A 23,120-nucleotide genomic window follows, 5' to 3' on the forward strand; every position below is an offset into this window, starting at 1 on the left:
AGCAGCAGCGATAACGACGTGGGAGAGTGGCAGTAAAAGGACAGCACAGGTGAAGCAAAGGTGAGGGATGCAAGAGGACGCATACGCACCCAAGACACGGCGGAGGGGAGCACAGGAACACACCACCCCTCGCCTACGCCGATGGACAGGGTGCGGTGGGGGGAGGTGGGAGTGGGAGGAGGGGTTGGGGCACTACTTATTAGAGATCTTCAGCTGCGGGCTGTGCTGGGCAACGTAGCGAGAACCTGGCTTCTCGCGCGGCTTGGCATGGTTCAGCATTAGGCTGGCGACGTACTGGGACGTGTTCTTGGTGTGCACCCAGAACAGGTGCACGTGCTCCTCCCAGTTCTCGAAGTGGTATACTTGCCCCGCCACCATCATCACCCCAAAGCCCTCGGCGTTGTTCAGCGCATCCTTGGGTAGATAGGTCGTCTGCAGCATTATGTCGAGTGCCTCGCGCACCGTCGTGGTGCGGTCGATTGTGATGAGGAACGGCTGCCCGAAAGCGCTGCGCTGCTGCTGCAGTCCCAGTAACGTGCTGCGGTCGTGCGTCGAGTAGTTCATGTGGCAGCACGCGATCCGCTGCTCCGTGCCCTGGAGCGGCGCCGCCGCTTGAATATCCACCTCGAACTTGCGCAGCGCCGACGCCTCCAGCGCGGACTCCTCGGCGCCGGTCTTGGACATGGCCACCTCGTGCATCGCCGCGATGACGTGCCTGGCTGAGTCCACGAAGCTCAGCGTGAAGTGCGGTGACTGAAGGGTGTCCTGCATGGTGCCCCACACGTCCGCCTCGCGCTGCCACGCCGGCACAGACTCGCAAATGCGCCGCACGAGGCCCTGGCGGGTGATGCTGGCGAGGTCGACGCTGTAGGTTTCGCGGTGCAGTGCGTGGCCCGCGTGGTCCCGCAGCGTGACGGTGACGACGCCAACGTTCTGGTGCTGCTCGCGGGCTTCAGCCAGTCGCTCGTAGTACAACACTGAGGTCTTATTGTATGAGTCCAGGTAGAGCAGGTCGGCCACGGTAAGTCGGCTGCTGTACGGCGTCGGCGACACCTCTGGCGCCGGCTCACCAGTGCTGCAGCACTGGTACAACTGCAGACGATTCGGGTCGAAGGCGATGGTGCGACCGATGGCGGCGCACACGGCCTCGTAATTCCAGCTAAAGAGCATGCGACACGAGTGCTCCGTAGGCAGCGTCGCCACGGAAATCTCGTGTAGCGTGGAGAGCTGCACCGCCTCGTACGGGTTCAGCGTGGCGGCGATGCGAATCGGGTCGGCCTCCGCCGCTGCGTTCGCCACAGCGGTGGCACTGCTGCCAGTGGTATCCATGGCCAGCGTCGGCGTTGGACTCACACTGCTCGTGACGCCGCACGTCGTGGACGTGCTTGCTGTGACGATGCCGTCGCCAGTGCTGCCGGTGCTCGGTGTCTTCTTCTTCGCATCCGACGCCGCGGACTCGGAGCTGTTGATCAGCGCTGTCGAGTCTCCCTGCTGCGGCACGCCAGTGGTGGAGGCGTCGGCGGCCCCCTCGGACTCCCCGCCAGGCACCGCCGAGTGCAGAGGCGAGGTTGTCGGCGCGACATCAGCGGCACCGCCTGTCGACGTTCGCTCCTTCTTCGCTGCAGAGGACGACGACGCCGCCGCCGCCGCCGCCACGGCGCAGCGCTGCCGCTCCAGTGTTGTCTGCCGGTACGCGTCGTCGTTTGCTCGGTGGCTGCGCTCCACCTCGATGATGTGTACGTCGAGGCTGTTGCGCGTGTCGCGGTAGTAGTTGAGGATAGATAGGTAGCGATAAGAGGCGGGGATCGCTCGCAGCTGCGCCACCACTACGCAGCCGGACTTGAAGTCACCCAAGTCGAGGTGCTCGTTGAGCTCGACCGGCGTGTGATCGCCACGCTCGAGGAAGAAGCGGAACATCGACGGCGGTGGCGGCTGCGGCCTTGCTACTGGGGCGTCGGATGAGGATGGCGCCGCGTCGTCCGATAGGCCGAGAAAGTCGCGGTACACGGCGCCGCAACAGTACGTCTTGGCTGCCTTGTCGATGAGCCGACTGCCAACGTACTGGATAGTGTTGGCGGAGTAGTCGTAGTACTTGAAGAAGATGAGGGCGCGGTCATAGCCAACGACGGGCAGCACCGGTAGCGCGACGGTCGATGCCGCAGGGGCCGGCTGCAGGAGGGGGTGCCCGAACGGGAGCTCGAGGTGCACGTTGCGCACGGCCACCGTCCGCTTGTTTGGCATGTAGCATGTCAGCATCACCGACATCGTCCGCCGCGACTCGCTCAGCAACAGGGCAACAGTGTTGCAGCCGTCAGTGACGGCAGCCATCGCAACAGGAAGCGTTTCCTTGTCGGTCGTGACGACGTACTCGACTGTGGCGGCGTAGTCGGAGTGGTCGAGGGTGATGTGCAGTGCCTTCGCCTCTGTCGGGCTCGACATCTCCACCGTGTAGCAGCGGCCGGTGTCGTCCTGCTGGATGCTGCGGATCAGGCCGCACTCCTTCGTCACGCCGTGCAGCCCTGGCAAGGGCACCTTCGCCTGGTCGACGTAGAGGCACATCGTCAGCGCGGTGGTGTTCTCCTCCGGGGTGAGGAAATCCTTCAGGCACTCCTGCGGCTGCTGAGGAGCGACGCCCTTGTGCTCCATGTTTTCTGCGTATGTCGGAAGAGCGATGGACGGCCGCAGCGCCGATCCATCGCTGCACCGCCACAGGCGACAGTTGAAAGCCGTCACGCCCTGCCGTGCCATCTCCGGCTGCGCGGCCAGCGCCTCGTACACCGCCGCCAGCGTATCTGACTTGCGAACTGTTATGACGCAGTCGGCGAACCGGCGCCACTGCTGAATATCGCGGGAGAAGAGTTCGGTGCTGCACACGGAGTCGCAGTACTTGCTGAGGGCGGCATCAGTGATGCAGTACATCGTGACGGACAACCGGGCCTCCTCGGCCTCGCGCAGCTGTCGCTCTTCTTCCTGGATGGCACGCCGCATCGCCTCCTTGACACGGTCGGATACGATGTCGGTCGGCGACGGCGCGAGAATCGCCGCCGCGTCGGCGCGGCGCACGTAGGAGAGGATGTACGCGTTCGCCCCTCCCATGAGCGACGCGTCGTGGCGGAAGCTGTCGACCGAGCCGGCGCCGCGGCCGTAGTTGGCGCGCACCGCCACGTCCTCCGGCACCTGACGCACGTTCTCGTCGTCGTACTCGAGCCAACGACAGAAGCGCTGCCCCACCGGGTCCCACTCCCGGATGTAGCAGTAGTAGTGGCCACTGCGGGCCGTGCCGCGGTGCACGATCACCCCTTGCAGGTCGTAGATGGCGGGCGAGTCGCTGCTGAAAGGAACAACCGCGGAGCCCAACTTGCTTCCAGCACCTACGCCACCGCTAGCTGCTGCGGCGACCGGCTTCTCCAGGGAACGAAGGTCGAGGACGACAGGGAACTCCAGCGGCGTATTCACCTTCCGCATCTCCAATGTCGGAGAAGTCAAGTCCATGGCGAAGCGCTTCAGATGGAACCAGGTCACGGCAGGGAAGCGAGTGTAGCTGTAGCCCTTCTCGGCATCCATGTACACCACCGGCATCCCCTCCCGCTCCACACGGTACTTGTTCTCGCCGACGAGCTTATCGCGCGCGGTGAGTGAGGTCAGACTGCCTAGCAGTGTGCTGTGCTGGCCAAGAGGGATGTGCACGTCATAGTAGGTGTCGGCGCGGCGCGAGACGTACGACTTGTCTAGCGTCTCCACGAACTGCTCGCCACGCCCCTCGAACAGTTGGTTGATGGCGCCCTCCGTCACGGTGCCTTTCATCCGCTCCTCCAAGTTGTCGCGCAGCAGAGTCGCCATCTCCTGGATGTCGTGCTGCACGTACAGCTCCTTGCGGCCCCAGCCAAAGGCGTTGGTCAGCACAGTGGTGCGCGCCGGCGTGGTGCGCTCCTGCATCTGGAAGAAGGTCTCCTGCAGGGCCTTGTACACTGACGGCCCGTCGTCGCCTTCGACAGGGATGCGGTAGACGGCGGTGCGGAAGTAGCTGATGTGGAAGAGCAGCTGCAGCAGTGAGTTCAGGTAGCAGGTACAGCCCTCGTTGATGAGCCCCACTGCTGTTGGCACCGTTTCGGCCTCTTCGTCGTCGTCCGCGTCCACAGGGGATGGACCAGCGGCGTCATCGGCAGCGCTCCCAGCCTTGCCGACGCGGCTGCGGAGTGCACGACGACTCACATGAGCGTCGCCCTCGTCATCCGCAAAGGTGGTGCCGCTACTACTGCTGGAAGTAACAGCCAGGCGGTCGCTGCGCTGCGCGTGGACGTCCTCGCCGTGATCGTCGCTGCTGAGCTGCGAGCACAGCGACGACCCTCGGCAGGTGTCCATCGTCCTATTCCCCTCCGCGCCGTTCGAAGACCGGTCTTCCGCGTACGCATCACCCACATTGGTGGACTCCATCGCGGTGACTAATCAATGACGAAGGGAGGCAAGAGGGGTTTAACTCGGTATGGCGGAGAGGGAGGAAGTGTCGAGGCCAAATACACGAACACCCACGGACGGAGCCACGCCAGGCGGGCGTGGCGAGACAACAGGAATAAAAGCAGGAGAACGCGTACAATGAGCTCTCACAGGCAGGGCCGATCACACAGGCACGCACAGCAGCGAGGGAGCGAGGTGCGGAGAAGCGTCAGCTGTGTGCGTATGCGCGTGCGTTCGCCCAGAAATATATATATATATATAAACGAAGAGACAGAGGGCGAGAGGTAGACGAGTAAAATAAGCCGGCCGGTATAACATGTATCTCTCTCACTAGATATATGCACGTATGCGTGTGTGTGTCTGGTGTCTGGGGTATTAGAAAAGAGACGAAGGGGTGGGGGTCGGCGGACGTAGGCTGTGGGGGCGTAACGGTCCCTGTGTGTGTGTATGAGTTCGCCAACCTGTGTGGCCTCGTACGTGACTGGGCGAGGAGGAGAAAGGGGTAGGGAGGGGTGCGCGGCAGCGACAACGTCTGTGATTGAGCAGAGGTTGCAAGGGAGGCGAGAGGGAAAGGCTGGGGCGGTCTGGAGCGTGGTGGTGGTGGAGACTGCTGAGCGTTGCGTGTGAACTTTAGCGTGTGTGTGTGTGTGTCACTCGTGAGATGCGTAATCCTGCAACGTGCGCATGATTACCATGAGAGAGAGAGGGTGGAGAACGAAGAGACATCACCAAGTAGCTAGATGTGAATCAGCTGTGGACGTCAGAGGCTCGTGGCCCGCCTACAAGGGCCCACTGATCCTGTACGCGTGCATGCTTGTGCCTCTGCGCTTGGGGGTGGAGGTTGGGGCCTACTCGGGTGTGCTGAGGCTAGCGACGCAGGGTTACACAACGTACCTGAGCCTCCCCCCTCTCCCTCCCCAGCCCCATCAGCGGCAACCCCCTCAAACACCCTATCAACCGTCCACACACACCCTCTTTCTCCAGGTCTCTTGTCTCGCCTCCAGCCTTTACATCTTCACTCTAAGCCTGACGTGAAAGATGCGAGAGAGGAGGGCATGGGGACCCGCAGAGGCGAACGGCGCGTGCGTGACGGTTTGGGCGACTTTCATTGCCGACACTTTAAGCGATGCAGTCGGATGCGGTTGGCTGGATGCACACACACACACACACACATTCAACAACGATGAGAGAGGAGGGGGGCCACCAGAGGTTAGCGGCCGAGACACGCTTGCGCTCTGCGCTGCAGCATGTCTATTTCTCTGCCATGCAACATGAGGTCGAACCCCACTCTTGCACCGGGCCCTGTCACAGGCCCCTATCGCCTGGTGCGAAGCAGCTGCAGAGACACACGTGACAGCAGTGCACCAACTCGGTCATCTGAGGGCTCGGCCTCCGCCTCAAACTCTAGCCGCCACCCACCCGCCCTCACAGGTCGCCCCGCAGCCGCTCACGTTGTGCCGGTCGCCACACGGTGCGATCCCATCGCGATGGCACAGGCTCCCCAACAGTAGCAGGACGGTGTGAGGGCCGGGGGTGGGATGCGTTCGAGTCACGCCGACACTCTCTGCCCATCACATGAATCGTGCGTGTGCGCTGTCGCAGGTTGCTCCGGTGCAACGCCATCCGGCACCTGACGGCCGCCATCCGCAGCGCCATCTTACTCTGACCTCCCTACGTTGTAGGTGCTTGACCCTGTCACCAGGAGAAGCGGTCCCGCACTGGCAGGGATATAGGAGGGAGAGGAGGGGGCGCTGCTGGGCTTCCTCCCCAGAGACAGAGTTGGGGTGCACGGATGACCCCCCCCCCCCGGGAGCGCCACGCGCTGCCGGGTGCCCCCACCCCACCCCGTTTCACCAGGAGCACAGCCGCACACACCTACGAGGAAAAAACGGGAGAGGGGGAGGGGGCGAGACGGAGGGGGAGCGCGCCACAGAGACGCAGCGAGGGTCGACGGGTGGGGAGGGTGATTAAGGCGGAATGCACCGTGAGACCGATAAATCGATGGGGACAAGAACGGCGACAGGACACACTGGCAGCATCAACAGCAGCTGCGGGCGTGGAGGGTCATGGCGCTCGGGTTGAGCAATCTCCGGCGTCATTCTTCCTGTGATCCTCCCCACGTCACCACACCACCCTTTTACCAGCACCAAAGCATACACCGACACCCCGTTAGACGCGGCGCACCATTGAGCCAAGCGGCAAGAAATCGATATAGAGAGACGCACACACGCACGCAGACAGCCAAGTGCAATCCCATCCACGCGCGCGCGCATACATCCACAGAGGCGCGGTGGCTGTCCGCAGAGGACACCAAAGAAAAGCCGAGTTAGAGGGGTGGTGGTGGCTGGGGCTGCAGTTCATCCGTTGAACGGGTCCGCCCCTCCCCTCCCGCACGCCTAGAAAACGCGCCGGCGCCTCAGTGCTCGCGCACAAAGAGGACATGCATGGCGATGACCAAGATGATGCACAGGGTCCAAAAGAAGGCGTAGCCGTAGTCCCACGTCAGCTCCGGAAAGTTCTTCTGGAAGTTCATGCCATACACGCCAGCCAGGAACGTCACCGGTGTAAAGAGCATCGTCACGCGCGTCAGCACGGCCATCAGCTCAGTGGTGCGGAAGCTCTGCAGGGAGATGTGCAGGTTCAGCAGAGTCTTGGCGTCATCCCGCACCTCCAGAGCGCGGTCGCTGATCTCAATGCAGGACGCACACATCTGCCCCGCCATCTCACGCGAGCACAGCCGCAGCTTCGTGAACGCCTTGGCCAGAACTGCCTGGGTGACGTTGATCATCCGGTGCTGCACGCTCGTGCGACGGTGCAGGTGGTGCAGGAAGCTGTTCATCTCCCCCTTGTTCATCGGCGAGCGGTCCTGCTCGTCCAGCAGCCGGCGCAGAAACGGCGACCGCGAGCTGCCGGCGAAGTGGTGCAGAATCCGCTTATCGATGTAGTGGCCGGACACCTCCGGCGTCGTCACGGCCGGCTTCTCCACGAACAGCTTCGCTTCGCACTTTTCAAGGAGCGCCGTGTGCACGTCGAGGCTGAGGTGGTAAGTGTAGATGGCGTCGTCGATGATCTTGAGTAGGAACTCCTGGAAGGATACGTTGCTGTTCTCGATGACCCTCTTCCACTGTGAGCGCAGGTTCGCCATGCTGTGCGTGTCGACGCGGTGCAGGGTAATGACGATGTGCTGCTTCAGGTCCACAACGATAATCCACCGATTCGTCAGCTCCATCACGCTGTCGTCGGAGATGGCGATCTTTTCGGTCGCCACACGCAGGTTGAGCAGGTACTGGCCAGCGTAGATGGGCGACTCGCAAACCTGCGGCAGCACCAGCGTGTGATCGCGGTCGACGAGGAACGACTCGCACAACTTGAAGCGGTTGGTTAGGTAGCGCAGTGTCGCGTTGTACTGTTGCCGGCTGGCGTCTCTGCCCGTCACGTCCACCCAATACCAGTTGAAGCTCTGCTCAAAGTACGAAGACTTGGCTCTGCGGGACTTGGAGGAGGAGGAGTGCGTCGTCGTCATCTCCTCCCAGGCGCGGCGCTCCTCCAGCGTCATCTCCGCCAGCTGGAAGACCTGCGAGTCTCGGGTCGGCATCGCCATCATGACCGGCTCGTCGTGGCCAGGCTTGGTCACTGAGGTACGCGGCTTGGCTGGAATGACCTGCGACTGTCCCTTGTGAACGAAGATCGGGTCACGGAGTTGGGAGGTGTGCAGCTCGACGTCGCGGAAGTGATTGCCAGAGCCGCCGCGGCTGTTGAAGTATTGGATACACACAACATCCTCCTTGTTGAGTACCGCATGAATGTGCGGTGCCGGACCGCCGGCGCGAGCTCCATCGTCCCGGTGCAAGAAGGCACCATACTTGGCCTTGCCGCGGCCGTCGGGAACGGTGGCGGAGGTGGCGTAGCGGGCGACGCTGCTGCCCGTCGCTGCGGTCGCGGCGCCGATAGCGCTGCCGCTGGGGGACGCGAAGGGGCCGTCTTTGGTGTCTGCTGCAGTGGCTAGCGTTGGCGTCGGCACCGCTGCGCCACTCGCCAAGTTGCTTGTGAGAGGGTCTTCAGAAGGAATCTCCTGGTAGCCGTGCCGCCCGTGCGCGCCGGCGCAGCACTCCTCTTGCCCCCCTCTCTCACGGCTGCCAAATCCTACGACAGCGCCCCCCCTGCTCAGCAGCGGGGAGCGCACGAGCCGCGGCGCATCGTTGTATGCGACGCGCAAATGGTGGCCCTCTGTCAAGTGGTGGCCGAGCAAGCCCTCCTCGATCGGGTCGTTGAGGGTGCGCCACACGTTGGAGCGCGGCACAATGATGAAGCGATTGCTCGACGACGACGACGACGACGATGACTTCGACGATGACGAGGAACGGCTGGGGCGGTGGCTGGCACTCCTGGGGTCAACACCAGTGGTGGCGCGCGAGCGGGCATCGCGGGACGGCCGCGTGCAAGTCGACGTAGAGGCCGAGCGCGAGGTGTTGCGCGAACGGCGACCACGGCGACGGTGGCGGCGCCCGCGTGACCGCTTTGACTTGCTCTTGTACGTGGACGCCGAGGACGCGGCCGAGTCCAGGATCTGCTGCTTCGCTTGAGCGAACTCCTCCCTGGTGAGCCCGCCCTTCTGATGCAGTTCGTGCAAACCCCTGATCGACTCCACAATCTCGAGTGGCCGCCGCGCGTAGGAATGCGCATTGCTCACGCGAGCCTCCGCGGAGGCGAGCGGCACCACGACGTTAGCGAGGTTCTGCACACGTGGCGGTAGTGGCGCATGGCTGGACCCCAGCTCGCTCGCCGCGCTAGGGTGCTCGACGGAGGGCGGGGTGAGGAAGGTGGAGGTGCCAAGGTTCGTCAGCCGATCCGGCGACGTCATGGTAACCTCCTCTGCCCGTAACGACGCCGGAGTCTCCGTTGAGGCGTTAGATGACATGAGGCCGCGCGCCGGGTGCGCTGATTCACACAAGGACCCTCTCTCTCTTCTTGTAAGAGCAGCCACAGCAGTGTGGTGTGCACGCACGCCGCGCGGCGAAGCCCCTCAGGCTTTCCCTGATTATGAAGGACGCGCAGGCCTCCGGCCAGCGTCGGCGAGTAGTAAATAGAGGTGAGGCCGAGAAGAAGACCGTCGGCACCGGGCCTTCTGCAAAGTGGTGCGCCGCTTGAGATTGGCGTATTATATGTGTGTGGGGTGTGCTTGCGGCGAATTCTTTTTTGAGAATGGGGAGGGGGTGTGGGGCGTGAGATGGACGCGAATGCGGAGAGGGCCGCATATCTGTTCAGGTGGAGCCGCGCGTGCGTGTGCGTTCAAACTTATGCAGACAAAGAAACGGACAAGCGCACGCTGCGCTACACGAAGTCGCGACGACGCTGACGGGCACGCCGTGACGCGCGTTCACGGGTCCGCCTTTCGCTTCTCGCCTGCACAGCGAGACGAAAAGGGGCAAGGGGACGGGGGTGCGGCAATGCTCAACGGTGCACACGCACACACGCACACACGCACACACACACAACTGTTCATGCGACGGTTGAACTCTGTGGCGTCGTCACTTCGATTACTTGTAAAGCTGCGAGCTGCTAAACACACACATACACACGCACTGGAGCTCATCGCTCTCGCTACAGCCGCGTCTCTGCGTGTGTGTGTGTGTGTGTGTGCGTGGCTTCAATGCAGCTGCAAGACGCAACGCCGAGGGAGACAGCTGCAGCACGAGTTACGAAAGAAGAAGCTAGAGCCCAACGGCCAGACTTTGCAAACCTTACGTTCCCCACCAGCACCAAAATACATCGACTCAGATCCGCACCATTACTCAGCCTTGCCACCGCCACCGCCGGTGCCTCGACGCGAGTCCTCGCGCAAAATGCCGCGACCATTGCCACCGCCGCCACCCCCTCGATGAAGTGCGGTGCCGTTGCCGCGGCTACCACCACTACCGCCGCGGCCACGGTCAAAGTGGCCGCTGCCTCGCCCGGAGCGCGAGCCGCCGTGCTGACGGTCGTAGCGACCCCCACCGCCGTGGCGGCTGCCATCGTGACTACTAGCGTAGTTCGATGACGTCGACAACGACCCTGTGGGCTGCTGCTGCAGCGATTCGTCTTTGCTGCCCCCTGCCCTGGAGTGCCGCTCGTTTCCGCCCTCTCCTTGGCTGCGGCGACGGTTCTTGTAGGAGTTGCGGTACAGTCGCTTGCTGCTGTCCCCGTCGCCGCGTGCTGTCCGGAAGGAGCCGTTGCTCTGGTTGCTCCGCCGTGGTGACAGCTGCCGCTCCGAGTGGCGGCTGCTGGTGTGCTCGCTGTCTGCATCGCGGCGCGGTGGGTGGCTGTCGCGGGGGCGGAACTCACCGAAGCTGCTGGCGTTGGAGCTCTGCAATCCATCCACAGACCCCGTTCCCCCGCCAACGCCGCCACCGTTGTTGCCGTTGCCGTTGCTATTCGTAGCCACTGCACCGTTCACGGAGCGCATAGAAATGCTGCCGCTGAGCAGGATGTCATCGGTGCCGCGGCGATCCATGATACGCGGGTACTCGGCGCTCGGCGGTGCAGCCAGCGCGTGGCCGCCCTCTTGGGTTGGTTTCTCGATGGCACCATCGCGCTCCGCCTCGTAAAAGCGATCTGCCCGCTCCATCGTCTCGTCGGACACAATGTGCATGCACACAAACTTGCGCAGCACTCGGGCTGCGGCCGACATCGTCATGGGGCGAGGCGTGTAGCGGAGAATCTCGTAGACCTCGGTCACAACGGCGATCTCGCGTTCCGCGCGTGCCACGCCGTCGACGGTGATTTGAAGGAGGTCCATGCTGTCCTCCACGAGAGCATCACCGTTGGAGCACAGCTCTGCGATGAGAAGCGCGCTAAGCACCTCCGCAGCAAGCGTCGAGTCGCGGCTCGTCGTCCGAGGTGACGTGCGCAGCTGCTCGAAGATGACTTCTCGTGAAGGTGAGCCGGTGCGGAAGGCGTGGTAGAGCCGCAACTCCAGCGACTGCTGTCGCACGTCGCTGAAGCCGACGATGTTATCGAGCAGCGCCTGCGCCTCGCTGGGGCCGCCGGACATCACGAGACTGTGCAGCACAAGCAGCGGTCGGTACCGCACGAAGCACTGCGCCTCCGTCGACGCCTGCCACGGCAGCTTTTCCGGGGCGACGAGCACATGTGTCATGTATTTTCCTACTTCGACGAGGTAGCTGCGCACGGCGGGTGGAGCGGTGTACACGAGCAGCTCGAGGCCCTCGTTCAGGAGCTCTTCGTCGTAGACGACACGCGCGTGGTCGGACAGGACGAGTTGCGCCCAGAACTGGAAGACGTGGAGGTCCTCGTAGAGCTTACCTTCGATGGCACGCTGCAGGGCCTCCATGGCGGCCTCGTGCAGCTGCTCGCGACACATCGCCACCGTCTCCGCCGCCTCCTCGCTGCTCGCGTTCGTGTGCGCCGTCAGCTGCTCTACGCAGGCGACAAGCACGGCGCCGGTCTGCTTGCGTGTCTTCTCTTCCTTGACAACGGAGAGACAGCGGTCCATCCACGCCCCGAGGGCCGGCAGCACATTGCCGTACGTGTCGAAGAGCTGCGCGGCCACCTCATCGGCGCTGCATTGGCCACTGGAGAAGGCCGCCATCAGCTTCGCGATAGCCTCAGGGCGCACGTGCTGAAGAGTTGACCGCGACGTTAGCGTGACGGTGGGGCGTGTGATGGCGCCAGTAACAGGAGACTCGGTGGCGGCCATGCCGTTGATCGAGCCGGCTGAGTCGCTAAGACTCACACTGCCCACCTGCTTACTGCGTGGCGCTGGCAGAGGCTGCCCACCCACCATCGTGGAGCTCATCGACAGCTGCCCGCTCGCGTCTGCCGCAGTGACTACTGGCAACGCCGCTGTAACCGACAGCGGGGCGGGTGAGACTGCGGAGACCACCCCCTGCTCAGAGACGTCGCAAGGCGGCGGTGACTGCGTCGGCGAGATGTGCGTCAGCTGAGGCGTCACGAAAGCCGCCACACTCGGCGTACCACTCATCATCGGCGAGGCCGGCTCCTTGGGCAGCATGGCCCGCAGGTCATCGACCGTAGACATGAGCACGAAGCGGCAGCGGCTGATGGCATAGTGCTTCACCCAGTACTCCAGCTGGCTCAGCAGCTGCGGCAGCATCCGGCGCCCCTCTGCGGAGTGTACAAAGTAGCGCTTCTTGGCGGTCTTTACGACGGTGATAATCTCGTCCACCTGCGACTCCGTTGGTGTGTACGACGGCGGCACGGCAAACTCTCCGAACTCGGAGCCGAGACAGCAGATGCGGAAGATGACGGAAATAACAGAAGCGGCGACGATATCGCGCAGGAACAGCTCGCACACGAATCGGACGTTGCCACACATGCGGTCGCGACGCTCCTTCTCCGTCTCGCCGCCAATCGCCTGAGCGCCTTCGATGGCGGACGTCAGCGGGGAGGACACGTCGTCCGCCGCCGTCGACATCGTCGTCGGACTGGACGCGTCCGTCTCCTCAGCTCGGATGCTCTGCAGAAACTCGGCCTGGCAGCGCTTCAACAAAGCCATGCGCAGACGGTACTCAAGGCTCTGTGTCTTGTCACCGACGATGTGCTGTCCTTGCGGCACCTTGCAGAGGGCCGCGATGAGGTCGGCGTAGCTGTGGCTGAAGTGCTGCTCCCGCACCGCCTTGGTGAAGAAGGCGTCCACGATCTTCGTCATCTGCTCCGCGTTTGCCTCGGGGATGGGTAGGCGAAGCAGCTCGTTCTTGACTTCGCGAAACTTGACCGGGTCGGTGGTCACCTTGTTCAGCACCGCCACCACCATGTGGTGGATCTTCTTCTTCTCCACTTCGCCGAACAGACCCCGGCGGCGCAGCGAGCCCTGCGCGAGCGAGATCGGTGCCTCCTGGCGGCCCTCCCACACATCACCGAGCGCCTCCAGCGCATTCGACTTCTTCGCTGCGACGCTGGTGCCGGTGCGCAGGGCAGCAGAGGAGCCGAACCCGCCGCCGTCCCGGCTGGGCAGGTCTGCCAGCGCGCCGATCCCAGTCTTCGAGCTGCCGACGGAGCTGAGACTTAGGCTGCCCTTCTTCCCCTTCTTTGCGGCAGCTCCTATGGCACTCGGAGTCGGGCTCGTGCCGCCCATCCGCAGCGGCGTAAACTTGGCCGCTCGCTCGTTGAACTCGTGCACGAAGCGCTGCACCCCGGGAGGGACGTGCGCCGTCTCATGGCGGTACTCCATCATCCACGCGGCGATATGCGCCGCATCAAAGGCCACCATCTCACACGTGGTGCGCAGCTGCGGTGGCTCCGCCGGCGGCTCGTCCTCTGGCGCAGCACTCGGCTCCGCTGCCACCGCAGTCGCCTCATCCCGGCCGTAGTTTTGCGGCACCGCGGCGGTCTCCCGCTCTTCCGCGCCTACCCTCGTGGCGGCATCGGACGACCTCTGTGCTTCCTCAGCGGTCTCACATCCCTCCTCCTGCTCTGCTGCAGCCGCCTCGGGCACTGTCTTCCCGTCGGCCCTGCCGGCACTGCTTACTACTTCCGCAGCAGGAGCAGCAGCAGCGTCATCCTTTGTGGCAGTGTCCTTCTCCGCCTCGTCAGCGGTGACGACTGCGAAGCTACGTGACGGTGCCTCATCGGCAACGTAGTCGAGCGAAGCGTCTGTTTTACCTCCCTCCTCTTCCTTTGCCGTGCTTTCAGCCTCGTCGGCTGCAGTGGGCGCTGCAGCGTCGTCCGGCGCGTCCGCCCCTATCTGCGCTGTCGCCGCGCTCTCAGTCTCCGCTGGAGCAACAACCACGGCGGCAGCAAAGTCCTCTTCGAGAGGTTTGTTGGCGGCTTCCTGCTCGGCCGGTGCCACCGTCACGACCTCTTCCTTTGCCGCCTGCTTCTCTGTTGCTTCCCGGGAGCGCGACTTGACGGCCTCGGTGGCTGCTGCAGCGGCCGCGTCTTCTACTCGTGCGTCGGCGCGTGGACCGGCAGCGGCGACCTCCGCCTCCTCGATAGTGGGTGCTGAGCTGGCGTACGGCAAGGCCTGCATGCCGTCTGCGTACTTGGTGAGGCGCTGCCGGGGACCGAACAGGATGTCGTTGAGGGTGGACGGGAAGGCGTAGAAAGAGCTCGGACTGCTGCGTGATCCCTCCAGATTCCTCGGCACCGAGCTGCACCGCCGCGCTGGCAACAGCACACCACGACCTGCGTGCTCCATGGTTTACGCGTGTGTGTGTGTGTGTGTGCCCTCGAATCGCGCTTCGGTAGGCAAGGCGTGACGATAAGCTGTGGGGATACGTCGAAGCCGTGCCTTATGTGGATAGAGGGGGTGGGGGTGGGCGCGGGTGCAGGGCCGGAGAAATACAGCCGAGCAGGCGATTTAGAGAAGAGCGGCGCACGAGTGCCGCCGTGCACAGGCCCGAAACAACAACGCAAGAGCAAAGGAAGGGAGACCAAAGCACGAGGAGCCAAGCGGGCAGGAATCGGCGCGCGCCGTGCGCATCCAGACGCACACGCACACGCACACGCACACGCACACGCACACGCACACGCACACGCACACGCACACGCACACGCACGAAGAGAGGAGCGCGAGAGGAACGAGACGAGAAGAACGCTCAAGCACGTCACTACCACACACACACACACACACACCAAAGCATGTATGTATGCAACCACACAAAGAGATGCGTGTACGCCTGGTGCGCTGGTCTGTGCGTCTGCCTCTGCGTAGAATCTGTAATGATCAACACAAACAAAGGACCTGAACCGAGCAATCCAACTTGAGCGACTCTGATTCTCTTCCTGCCGCTTCTCTGCTCGGCACTTCGAAAAACAGCAGCGCTGCGTGTTGCGAAGATGCAACGCGAGCGAAAAGCAAACGCCCTACTCTCGACCCTCTCCGAACAAAAAAAAAATAAAAATAAACAAGCGGAGAGTGCACGCGGGTGTGGTGGCCGGTTGCGGCAGCTCCTCTGGCCACTGTGTGTACGTGCTGCCTGCGAGTACGCGGGACGCTCGAGAGCGGTAACCACCTCACTCGAGCTAAGAAATGCTGTGTTGTGCAGGGAGAGAAGGGGGTGGCGGCTCTGTAAGCGAAGTGCTAGAGAAGGACAGCAGACCCCCTCTGCTCACTCTCTCGATGCAGTGTGTGTCTGAGCGCCCTCGTCGGTTCGTCTTAGATGGCGAGTTTTTCGGCGTTGGCCGGTGTTGGCCTTCGACGAGAGGAACAGACAACACGCCACAGCTGAAGGAAGGAGCGCGAAGGTGCACAGAGCGAGAGGCGACCGACCGACCGACGAAGAGCCACACACACGCAACGCGAACGAACCGTTTCGGGCAAGGCAGATGCTGGTTGGCGGGACGACCGCTCCACCCTCAACCGCAGCGACGGTGGAAACGTCGGCACTAATAGGAAAAGCCAAAAAGAATGGAAGATGAAGACACAGGGAATGTATACATGAACACGGAGATGCACGTGCCACACCTGCCCTCAACACAGAGACGCACGTGCCGAGCCAAGCACGCACCCCTTTCTACTCGGTGACGCCCCACGCACGCACAGGAGGGACAGCGGGAGGTCGAGAAGCACAGAAAGCTAAGCAAAGAGCCCCAGGAAGGAGAAGAGCGACGAGACAACAGCGGGAGGCGACGACGCGTGTTTCCCCCCTTTTTTGGCAGACGCCGCCCAAACACCGAAAGCAAAAAGCCCAAGCACAAGAGAGAGAGACGTAAGTGAACGCTGCCAGCAGTGCGCTAAGAGGCACAGGCACAGGCACAGGCGAAAGAGAGATGGCGACCGCGAAGACACGAGCACAAGCGAAAGACGGGGACAGACAGAGTGGGAGGGTGGGACAGCAAATACGTAGAAAGAAGAAAAGGGAGGGAGGGAGGAGGAGGGGGGGGGAAGCAGTGATAGAGGGGGAGAAGGGTGGGAGTTAGGGGGGGGGTGACAGTGTTAATAATGACGGGGCTGGTGATGATGCGTAACAACCGCGATGACGTGGCACAGAGACGCGAACGAACAAACAGACAGGCAAGCCGAAGGAGGGGAGGGGGGGGGAGTGGGCAACGCGCACGCACACCAGCACAACGAGGGAGAGACGGAGCACCAACAAGCAAAGGATGGCGGCACGAGAAGCGAAAAGCAACGCAACACAACACACCAAGAGAGAGAATGTAACCGAAGTCTTTTCTAGAGAAAATATTAAGACAGAAGAGAACCGTGCGTGTTGGGGTTTCTGCGCGCAGGGATGGGGGAGGGGGAGGGGGAGGGAGGGAGGTGTGTGTGTGTGTGTGGGAGGTATGGTGGGTGGATCTCAATGATAGGGAGAAAGAAGGGCAAACAAAAGGAGGAAAAAACGAAAACAAAGAGTAGGTGGTGTATGCGTCTGTGTGCGTCTGAGGCCGAAGAAGAAAGCGGTGTAGATGGGGGGAGGGGGATGAGGAAAGGCTGTAGATCGCAAGCGGGGAGGAGAGGAGCCTCTGCCTCTTCTGATCGTTTCTGTGTGCGCGTTCGCCCGCGCCTGCGCGGGGACAAAAAAAAAATGAAGAATGAGGTGCTGCGAGAGCGCGCGAGCGAGTGTCTGTGTGCCGGCGTGCGAGAGAGAGAGGGAGGTGTTACCGTATGCCTGTGTTTTGCCTTGCCTGCTTATAACGACTGGCGATTTGGTGCTTGTGGTTCTTGCTGGCTGTGGATTGCTATTCCAGGGTCCTGAAGAGCAGCGGCTCCGACAGCGGAGCGGATGCGCAGAGCAACAGAGAGAGAGATGGTGAGGGTGGGGGTGGGGTGGAGTAAGAAGGATGAGGAAGGAATACGACAGACATCATGGCGAGGGCGGTGCAGTCATGAAGAGAGAGAGACGGAAGAGACTGAGAAGTGCAGCATCGCAGTTCGCTGTGCGGCAGCACGGTCTCACTGGCGCTTTTCTGGGCGCGGCCGCGCTCCCCGCCCCGCTGACGCGCATACACACATGCAGCCGTTGCTTCTATCCGTGCGTCGGTGGCGACAGCAAAGAGAAGTTTTCCGTCCTTCGCCTTTGCGCGTGGGACAGCTTGGGAGAGGGGGTAGCCCGTGAGCAAGCAGCTCGGGAATATACCCCTCCCCCTCCCCGCCACACAGAGAGAAGGCCAGCCTCGCTGCTGCCTCTCGGTGCGACTTCTTGCAGGCGCATGCGGTCTTTCTTGTGTTCGCTGCTGTTGTTGGCGTTCGTGTGGCACAAGGGATGGCGGCAATTGACGTCCTTCGGGCGTTCAGTGGAGAACGCACGCGCTCATACCACGGTGTTACACCGTCGTGCCACACACGCGTGAGAGCGTTGCTAGACGAGTCGAGTTGCCGCAGTCTCGGGAGCCCCCCCCCCCCACACACACACACTGTACATGAGACGTTTTCGTCGCCGTCTTTTCTGGAGGGAGGAATGAGGGCTGCCTGGAACGATGTCGCTGCGCCCGCTGGTGGCACACACAGGCACGAGTGGGGTGTAGCTAGACTGCTGCAAAGGCGAGCTGCACGGATCCGATCTGCCACTTTTCTTGCGATTCGCCCCCACCTTCGTTGTCTCTTATACATCGACAGAAGGCGGGAGGGCACACAAACAAGGAAACAAGCGTGCACACAGCAGCAGCAGCAGTACACCAACGAAGGAGCTCACACAGAGAGACCACAAGGACCAAAGCCGCTTCTCTCGCTCCTCGGGGTCTGCGGTGTCGGATCGTCGATAAAGAGCTTAAAAGCAGCTGCGCACCACAGCCATGGATCCCACCTCGTTGTAGTCGGCCTTCGTCACCCACAACGCCTGCGCCGCCGGCAGCGATGCCCAGATAGAGCCACCCACAAAGGCGGCATCGCGCCGCTCGACATCCGCGTACACGCGTGCGCTACCGACGCTGTGGATGCCGCCGGTGCTGGCCAGGCAGGTTTGCACGTCAGACTCCACGCGCTGCGTCAGTCCGCGCAACAGCGAGGCACCGCCGCTAACGACGATATGGGAAGCGAACGTGGGCAGCAGGTCATGATCGCAGCGCTGCATGGCGTCCACGACTAGCTCGGGGATAGACACTGGCGTTTGTGTCGTGCGCAGCAACACCTCATCGACAACGGTGGACTGGTCGCGCAGTTGCTGCAGCGCCGGGGAAAGGGATGGCTGGAAGTAGCATTCGCCGGGGATGAACCGAGCGGCGCCGCTGATGGGCAGAGCGGTGCCGTCGGGCAGTACGCACTCCTCCCGGTACCGATCCTCTTCGCCGTGCGGGCTTCCCGGCGGCGAGCCACTGCTGGGGCTGCCCATCCCAATGCCGACACGGCTGATCTCAGAAAAGGCCTGCGCGTCCTCGGCCACGGTGCAGTGGCGCTCCTTGATGTATTCCCACATGCTTTCTCGCTGTGTTGGTGTCATGCTCCCCAGCACCGACACGTGCGTGGTCGCTACGCCAGACATGAGAGAGGTGAAGTGCCGGGTGAGGTCCGCGCCGCCAACGTCGAGGCAGTGCGTTGCGTGAAACAGCGAAAGCCCTTGGAAGACTGGCGCGACGTGGCTCTGATCGTGGCCCAGTTCCACGGCTAAGCCGGTGCCCAGCCCGGACGCGTAGAGGGACAGCACCGGGCTCAAGGCAAAGCTGGTGGCGACGACGTGGTGGGTCTCGAAGAGGACCTCGGCGATCTTCTGCCGCTGATGCGTAGGCACGAGCGCCTTCTCCGTTACCAGCAGCGGGGTGCTGTTCTCTACGTTCTCGAGGTCCAGTATCCGGGCGACGCGGCTCAGGAGCTCCTCGTACCCCTCCCAGTCTACAATGACGCCGTTCTCCAGCACCGTCGTCGCAGCGGCGGGGTCATCAACGTGGTCCAGCACATCACAGGCGTCCGAGAAGGTTGCTTTGCCCTTCACGACGCATGTGCGCTGCCGCATGCGCGGCACCGTGTCCCCTGCAAACCCGAGCCGCGTCGTGTGACTGCCCATGTCCAGCACCGCGGCGTTCGTGTGGAGCACGCTCGCCTCATCAGGAAGAGGCACATTGCGCAGCACCTTGACCGTGTTGAGGGGTATGTTCATGTCGGCTGCTGTTGCGATCGATGCTTGACACTTGTCTCTAAATCTCCGCTTGTGAGGGTTTTCAGCTTCTGTGTACGGGCACGCTTGTGTGCCTCGGCGGCGGGCGGGAGCGAATGGAAGCGACTTTGAGGGGCGGCGGACCGCTGCGGCGACGGGAGGGGGGGGGGGCACACATCGCGACAGTTCCGTTCATTGGAAGTGCAGGGGCGAGCCTAGCGCAGAGACCCACATGGGATGCAGGAGCGCACGAAACGCTGTGCGAGGAGCCCACGCCGAGAGCGGGAGCGGCCGCAACATTGGCAGCGTCAGCAGACGCGCCGGCGGATGGTGCGCGGACCCAGGGCCGCGCGTGCATTGCTGGCGCCCTCTGCCTCTCTCTTCGTGAACGCAACGGCTCAGAGAGCATAAGGCGAGACAGACAGACAGGCAGAGAGACGGCCACCATATACACAGTGGCACAGGCCGACAGACACGGACGTGGCACTCACGATGTCGTTGATGGGTCGCGGTGGTGGCTGGCGGTTTCGGGGGTGGGGGTGGAATACTGTACAGCGGAAATGCATCACAGGAGGGCGAGAAAGAGAGACGCAGCTTCAGACGGAGGGGGCGCGAGTCGGGGCTTTGGCGTATGTGCGCCGCGCTGCTTCTTTGCCCTCGAGAGTGGTTTACTTCGACTGGCCGCGCCGCGTCACCAGCGGGTCGGCCAGCATCTGCTCTGCCTTGTCGAAGGGGACGTACGTTTGCTGCATCGTCGTTGCCATGATGTCGGGTCTGTTGAGCGGCGGCAGCGGCTCCACGTAGGGGTGTTCGCGCTGCAGGTGGCTGTAGTTGTAGGACTTGGAGGAGACGCCCAGCTCCAGATTCAGTGCATCCTTCACGTAGCGAGGGCCGTCTAGCGCGAGTGGGTCGCCGTCCGGACCCCACTCGCGCGCCGTTTCGTCCAACGCTGGACGCGTCGCGTCGTCAGCAGCCCACGACTGCAGCACATGCGTGACGAAGGCCTCGTCCGTAGCAAACTGTGGGCTGACGCCGGCGTAGAAGGCAAGGTACTCAGCGTACGAGACACGGTCTGCTGCCTCGCCAGATTCACCGTCGGCACCGCCAGCGGCAGCGTTGGTTTTCGCCATAAAGCCGCCCCTGCGGTCCATCATCGAGGTCATGTATGCCTCCTTGAGATGCTCACGGACTCCGTCAGCACCGCCGAAGGTCGACTGCAGCGCGCCTCCCACAGGAGGCGAGGAGGAGGTCATGGCAACCATGTCGTGGGCAGCACCGTCTGCAGGGCTTCCCAGGTCGCCTGCCGCAGCATATGCTCTCCCGGCCGCCACCGCTGCAAACGTGGAGAGAAGGAGTTCACGCGAGACATTCCCACCCGCGCCGTTGCGCTTCTCCAGGGATTGCCACGCCTTCTTGACGGCGCGCAGCCGACGCTCGTTGAGGCCGGTGAGATGCCGCGTAAAGGTTTCGCCGCTGATGAAGCCGGAGCCGTGGTCGTCGAAGGCGCGGCACAGATACGCAGCCTCGAAAGGGGTCAGCTCAACGCCGTAGTCCTGCAGAAAGAGCAGGAGTTGCGCGTGACTGAGGCCGACATCCGTGCACGAGGACCCGGAGTCGGTGCTTGTCGTTTGGCGCTGCTGACGAGCGGCGACCGCCTCGCGTGCGTTGAAGTCGATGAGGACCTTCACTAAGCCACCAGTGCCGCCGTGGCGCAGCAGTACATCTTTCACGCGCCGCTTGAAGACGACGTCTTCGCGAATTGTGTTGTTGTTCAGCGATGGCATTTCTTTTTCGTGCTCGCGCGAATGCTCGGAGAAAACGGGGCGGCGGTGCGGGGAGCCGAGGTGCAGAGACTCAGCTGCGGATAGGCGTGACGACGTACGTCTGCGCGTGTGCTGCAATGCAAGCTTGTGTGCACGTTGGCGTGAGTAGCGGCGAAGGCTGCGAGAGAAGGGGCAAGAGAGGGAGAGTCGAGGCACAGGAAGAAGACAATCGACGTGCGGACAACGAGCGCGTAAAGACGTCTACCTGAGGTGTGCCCTGTAGACGAGTTGATGCGTTTCCAGTGATGCAGGGCACACGAGAACGGCGTCTCTTCGAGGTCTTACAGCGAAGCTGACGTGTGCAGCAGAGGAAAGAGCAGAGGGTCGGATGGCAAAGCAGCGGCAACGACACTGCCCCAAAGACCAACGCAGGGCGGTGGCATACGGCGACGCGCCCCCATACAACAAATCGGCACAGCAGCGCTACTAGAGAGGCACCCTCATACGCAGGTGTGTGTGTGTGTGTGTGTGGAGGCAAAGAAAGTGGGCATCAACCGGCGAAGTAGCTGTGCAGGAAGTCCGCGCGGTGGGCGTGGAACGCGTTCCACTGTCGTCGGTAGAGCGGCGAGCGTTCGAAGAAGTTGAAGTTGCTCAGCGCTGCATCCACCGGCGGACGCGGCGTTCCTGCCGACTTGCACGCTGCACAAGGTGTTCGCTCGTCAGGGCTAGACATGCCTGCAGAGCCGCCGTGCATTGCCTCGATGGCAGAGCGATGGGAGTGGCAGCACTGCACAAAGGCCTCCAGCACGTCTAGCAAACGCACAACGACGTCGTCGACGTCTACGCGGCCGAGCATCGCACGCCCGCTCGAGATGCAGCCACCTCTTCTGTCAAGATCCATGCCGATGACATCGCAGAGGCTGCCAGTCGGCGGCACGCGAAAGCAATCATCTGCTGCACATGCCACTGCGTCGGCGTAGTACGGCGGGACCAGCACCCCATGCCCGGTGCTCAGTTCCGTGACGCGGAAGTTCACGCAGTGATCATCGACGAGCAACGTGGTGAGGGGGCTGGGCAACACGAAGATCGTCTTGCGCCACTCGAGGGATGCTGTGGCTTCCCCTAGCTGCCGCTGATCAGCGGGGCTGCCCTCAGATAGGAAGCCAGGGGATGGGTTCAGCCAATGCATTGCCTCAAACCTGCCTCGCACACAGTGTTCCCCACCGAAGAGTTCGTGAAAGACTTCCTGATGGCGAAACTCGTGCAACGGCTCGCCCTTGGACTGTGCGAGGGCTGGCAGCAGCACCTGATACGCAATGGCGGCGCAGTAGGCGGCGCTCTGACGCGTGTAAAGGGACACATGCACCTGCGTCTCGCTGGTGTCCAGCGAGCGATCCAGCAGCACGTGTGACAGGAATGGTACAACATGAGGCCGAAGCTGCACGTGAGTGACGCGGCCGCCAACGTAGTTCAGCGGCCACCACCCCCGCGCACTCGCTGGCGGCAGTGAAGCGCTGCTGCACCTCGTGGTGTCCGAGTTGTCGCCCGCTACATGCCTGTAGATGGGATGCACTAGCGTGTGGTCAATGTCGACCAGAAAGTGCACCGGCAGACGAGCGGCAGGGCGATGCATGAGGGCGGGGGCGGGGCCGCTGCTGCGCATAGTCGTCTTACGTCTCTGTGTAGGTATGCGCACGTCTGTGAGATACGCGGCGTAGCTCACCGCAGGGCCCTTGGTTCGGGAAAGGTGATTACATCGTTTTTACGGTGAAGCACACGCGCACTCACGCGTCAGTATTGCCATTGCAGGCAATGCGAACAGGAAGGTGGGAGGAGTGCGTGAGGGGGAGGGGAGCAGGGTGTTGGTAGGCTTGCAGGAATCTTCTGTGAGCATGGCGAGGCGAGGCGGTGGTGT

At 62.7% G+C, this 23,120-nt stretch overlaps 6 protein-coding genes across 6 annotated transcripts; all 6 read right to left on the reverse strand.

Annotated features, from left to right (window-relative positions):
• Positions 1-192: 192 nt before the first annotated feature.
• On the reverse strand, positions 193-4,434 carry LINJ_15_1320 (putative cysteine peptidase, Clan CA, family C19; the record flags this gene model as incomplete). The annotated part of the gene is made up of 1 exon (XM_001464419.1): positions 193-4,434. The coding sequence occupies one exon, from the start codon at positions 4,432-4,434 to the stop codon at positions 193-195; it is 4,242 nt and encodes a 1,413-aa protein (XP_001464456.1).
• Positions 4,435-6,871: 2,437 nt separating this feature from the next.
• On the reverse strand, positions 6,872-9,373 carry MGT1 (MGT1 magnesium transporter; the record flags this gene model as incomplete). The annotated part of the gene is made up of 1 exon (XM_001464420.1): positions 6,872-9,373. One exon carries the CDS (start codon positions 9,371-9,373, stop codon positions 6,872-6,874), a length of 2,502 nt encoding a protein of 833 aa, XP_001464457.1.
• An 870-nt stretch (positions 9,374-10,243) lies between these two features.
• Positions 10,244-14,611, reverse strand: LINJ_15_1340 (conserved hypothetical protein; the record flags this gene model as incomplete). The annotated part of the gene is made up of 1 exon (XM_001464421.1): positions 10,244-14,611. One exon carries the CDS (start codon positions 14,609-14,611, stop codon positions 10,244-10,246), a length of 4,368 nt encoding a protein of 1,455 aa, XP_001464458.1.
• A 3,511-nt stretch (positions 14,612-18,122) lies between these two features.
• LINJ_15_1350 (putative actin-like protein) lies at positions 18,123-19,445 on the reverse strand (the record flags this gene model as incomplete). The annotated part of the gene is made up of 1 exon (XM_001464422.1): positions 18,123-19,445. The coding sequence occupies one exon, from the start codon at positions 19,443-19,445 to the stop codon at positions 18,123-18,125; it is 1,323 nt and encodes a 440-aa protein (XP_001464459.1).
• A 665-nt stretch (positions 19,446-20,110) lies between these two features.
• LINJ_15_1360 (conserved hypothetical protein) lies at positions 20,111-21,226 on the reverse strand (the record flags this gene model as incomplete). The annotated part of the gene is made up of 1 exon (XM_001464423.1): positions 20,111-21,226. One exon carries the CDS (start codon positions 21,224-21,226, stop codon positions 20,111-20,113), a length of 1,116 nt encoding a protein of 371 aa, XP_001464460.1.
• A 529-nt stretch (positions 21,227-21,755) lies between these two features.
• LINJ_15_1370 (hypothetical protein) lies at positions 21,756-22,868 on the reverse strand (the record flags this gene model as incomplete). The annotated part of the gene is made up of 1 exon (XM_001464424.1): positions 21,756-22,868. One exon carries the CDS (start codon positions 22,866-22,868, stop codon positions 21,756-21,758), a length of 1,113 nt encoding a protein of 370 aa, XP_001464461.1.
• Between the last annotated feature and the right edge of the window lie 252 nt (positions 22,869-23,120).

Source organism: Leishmania infantum, chromosome 15 (assembly GCF_000002875.2).
Source record: "Leishmania infantum JPCM5 genome chromosome 15".
Lineage (NCBI taxonomy): Eukaryota > Euglenozoa > Kinetoplastea > Trypanosomatida > Trypanosomatidae > Leishmania > Leishmania infantum.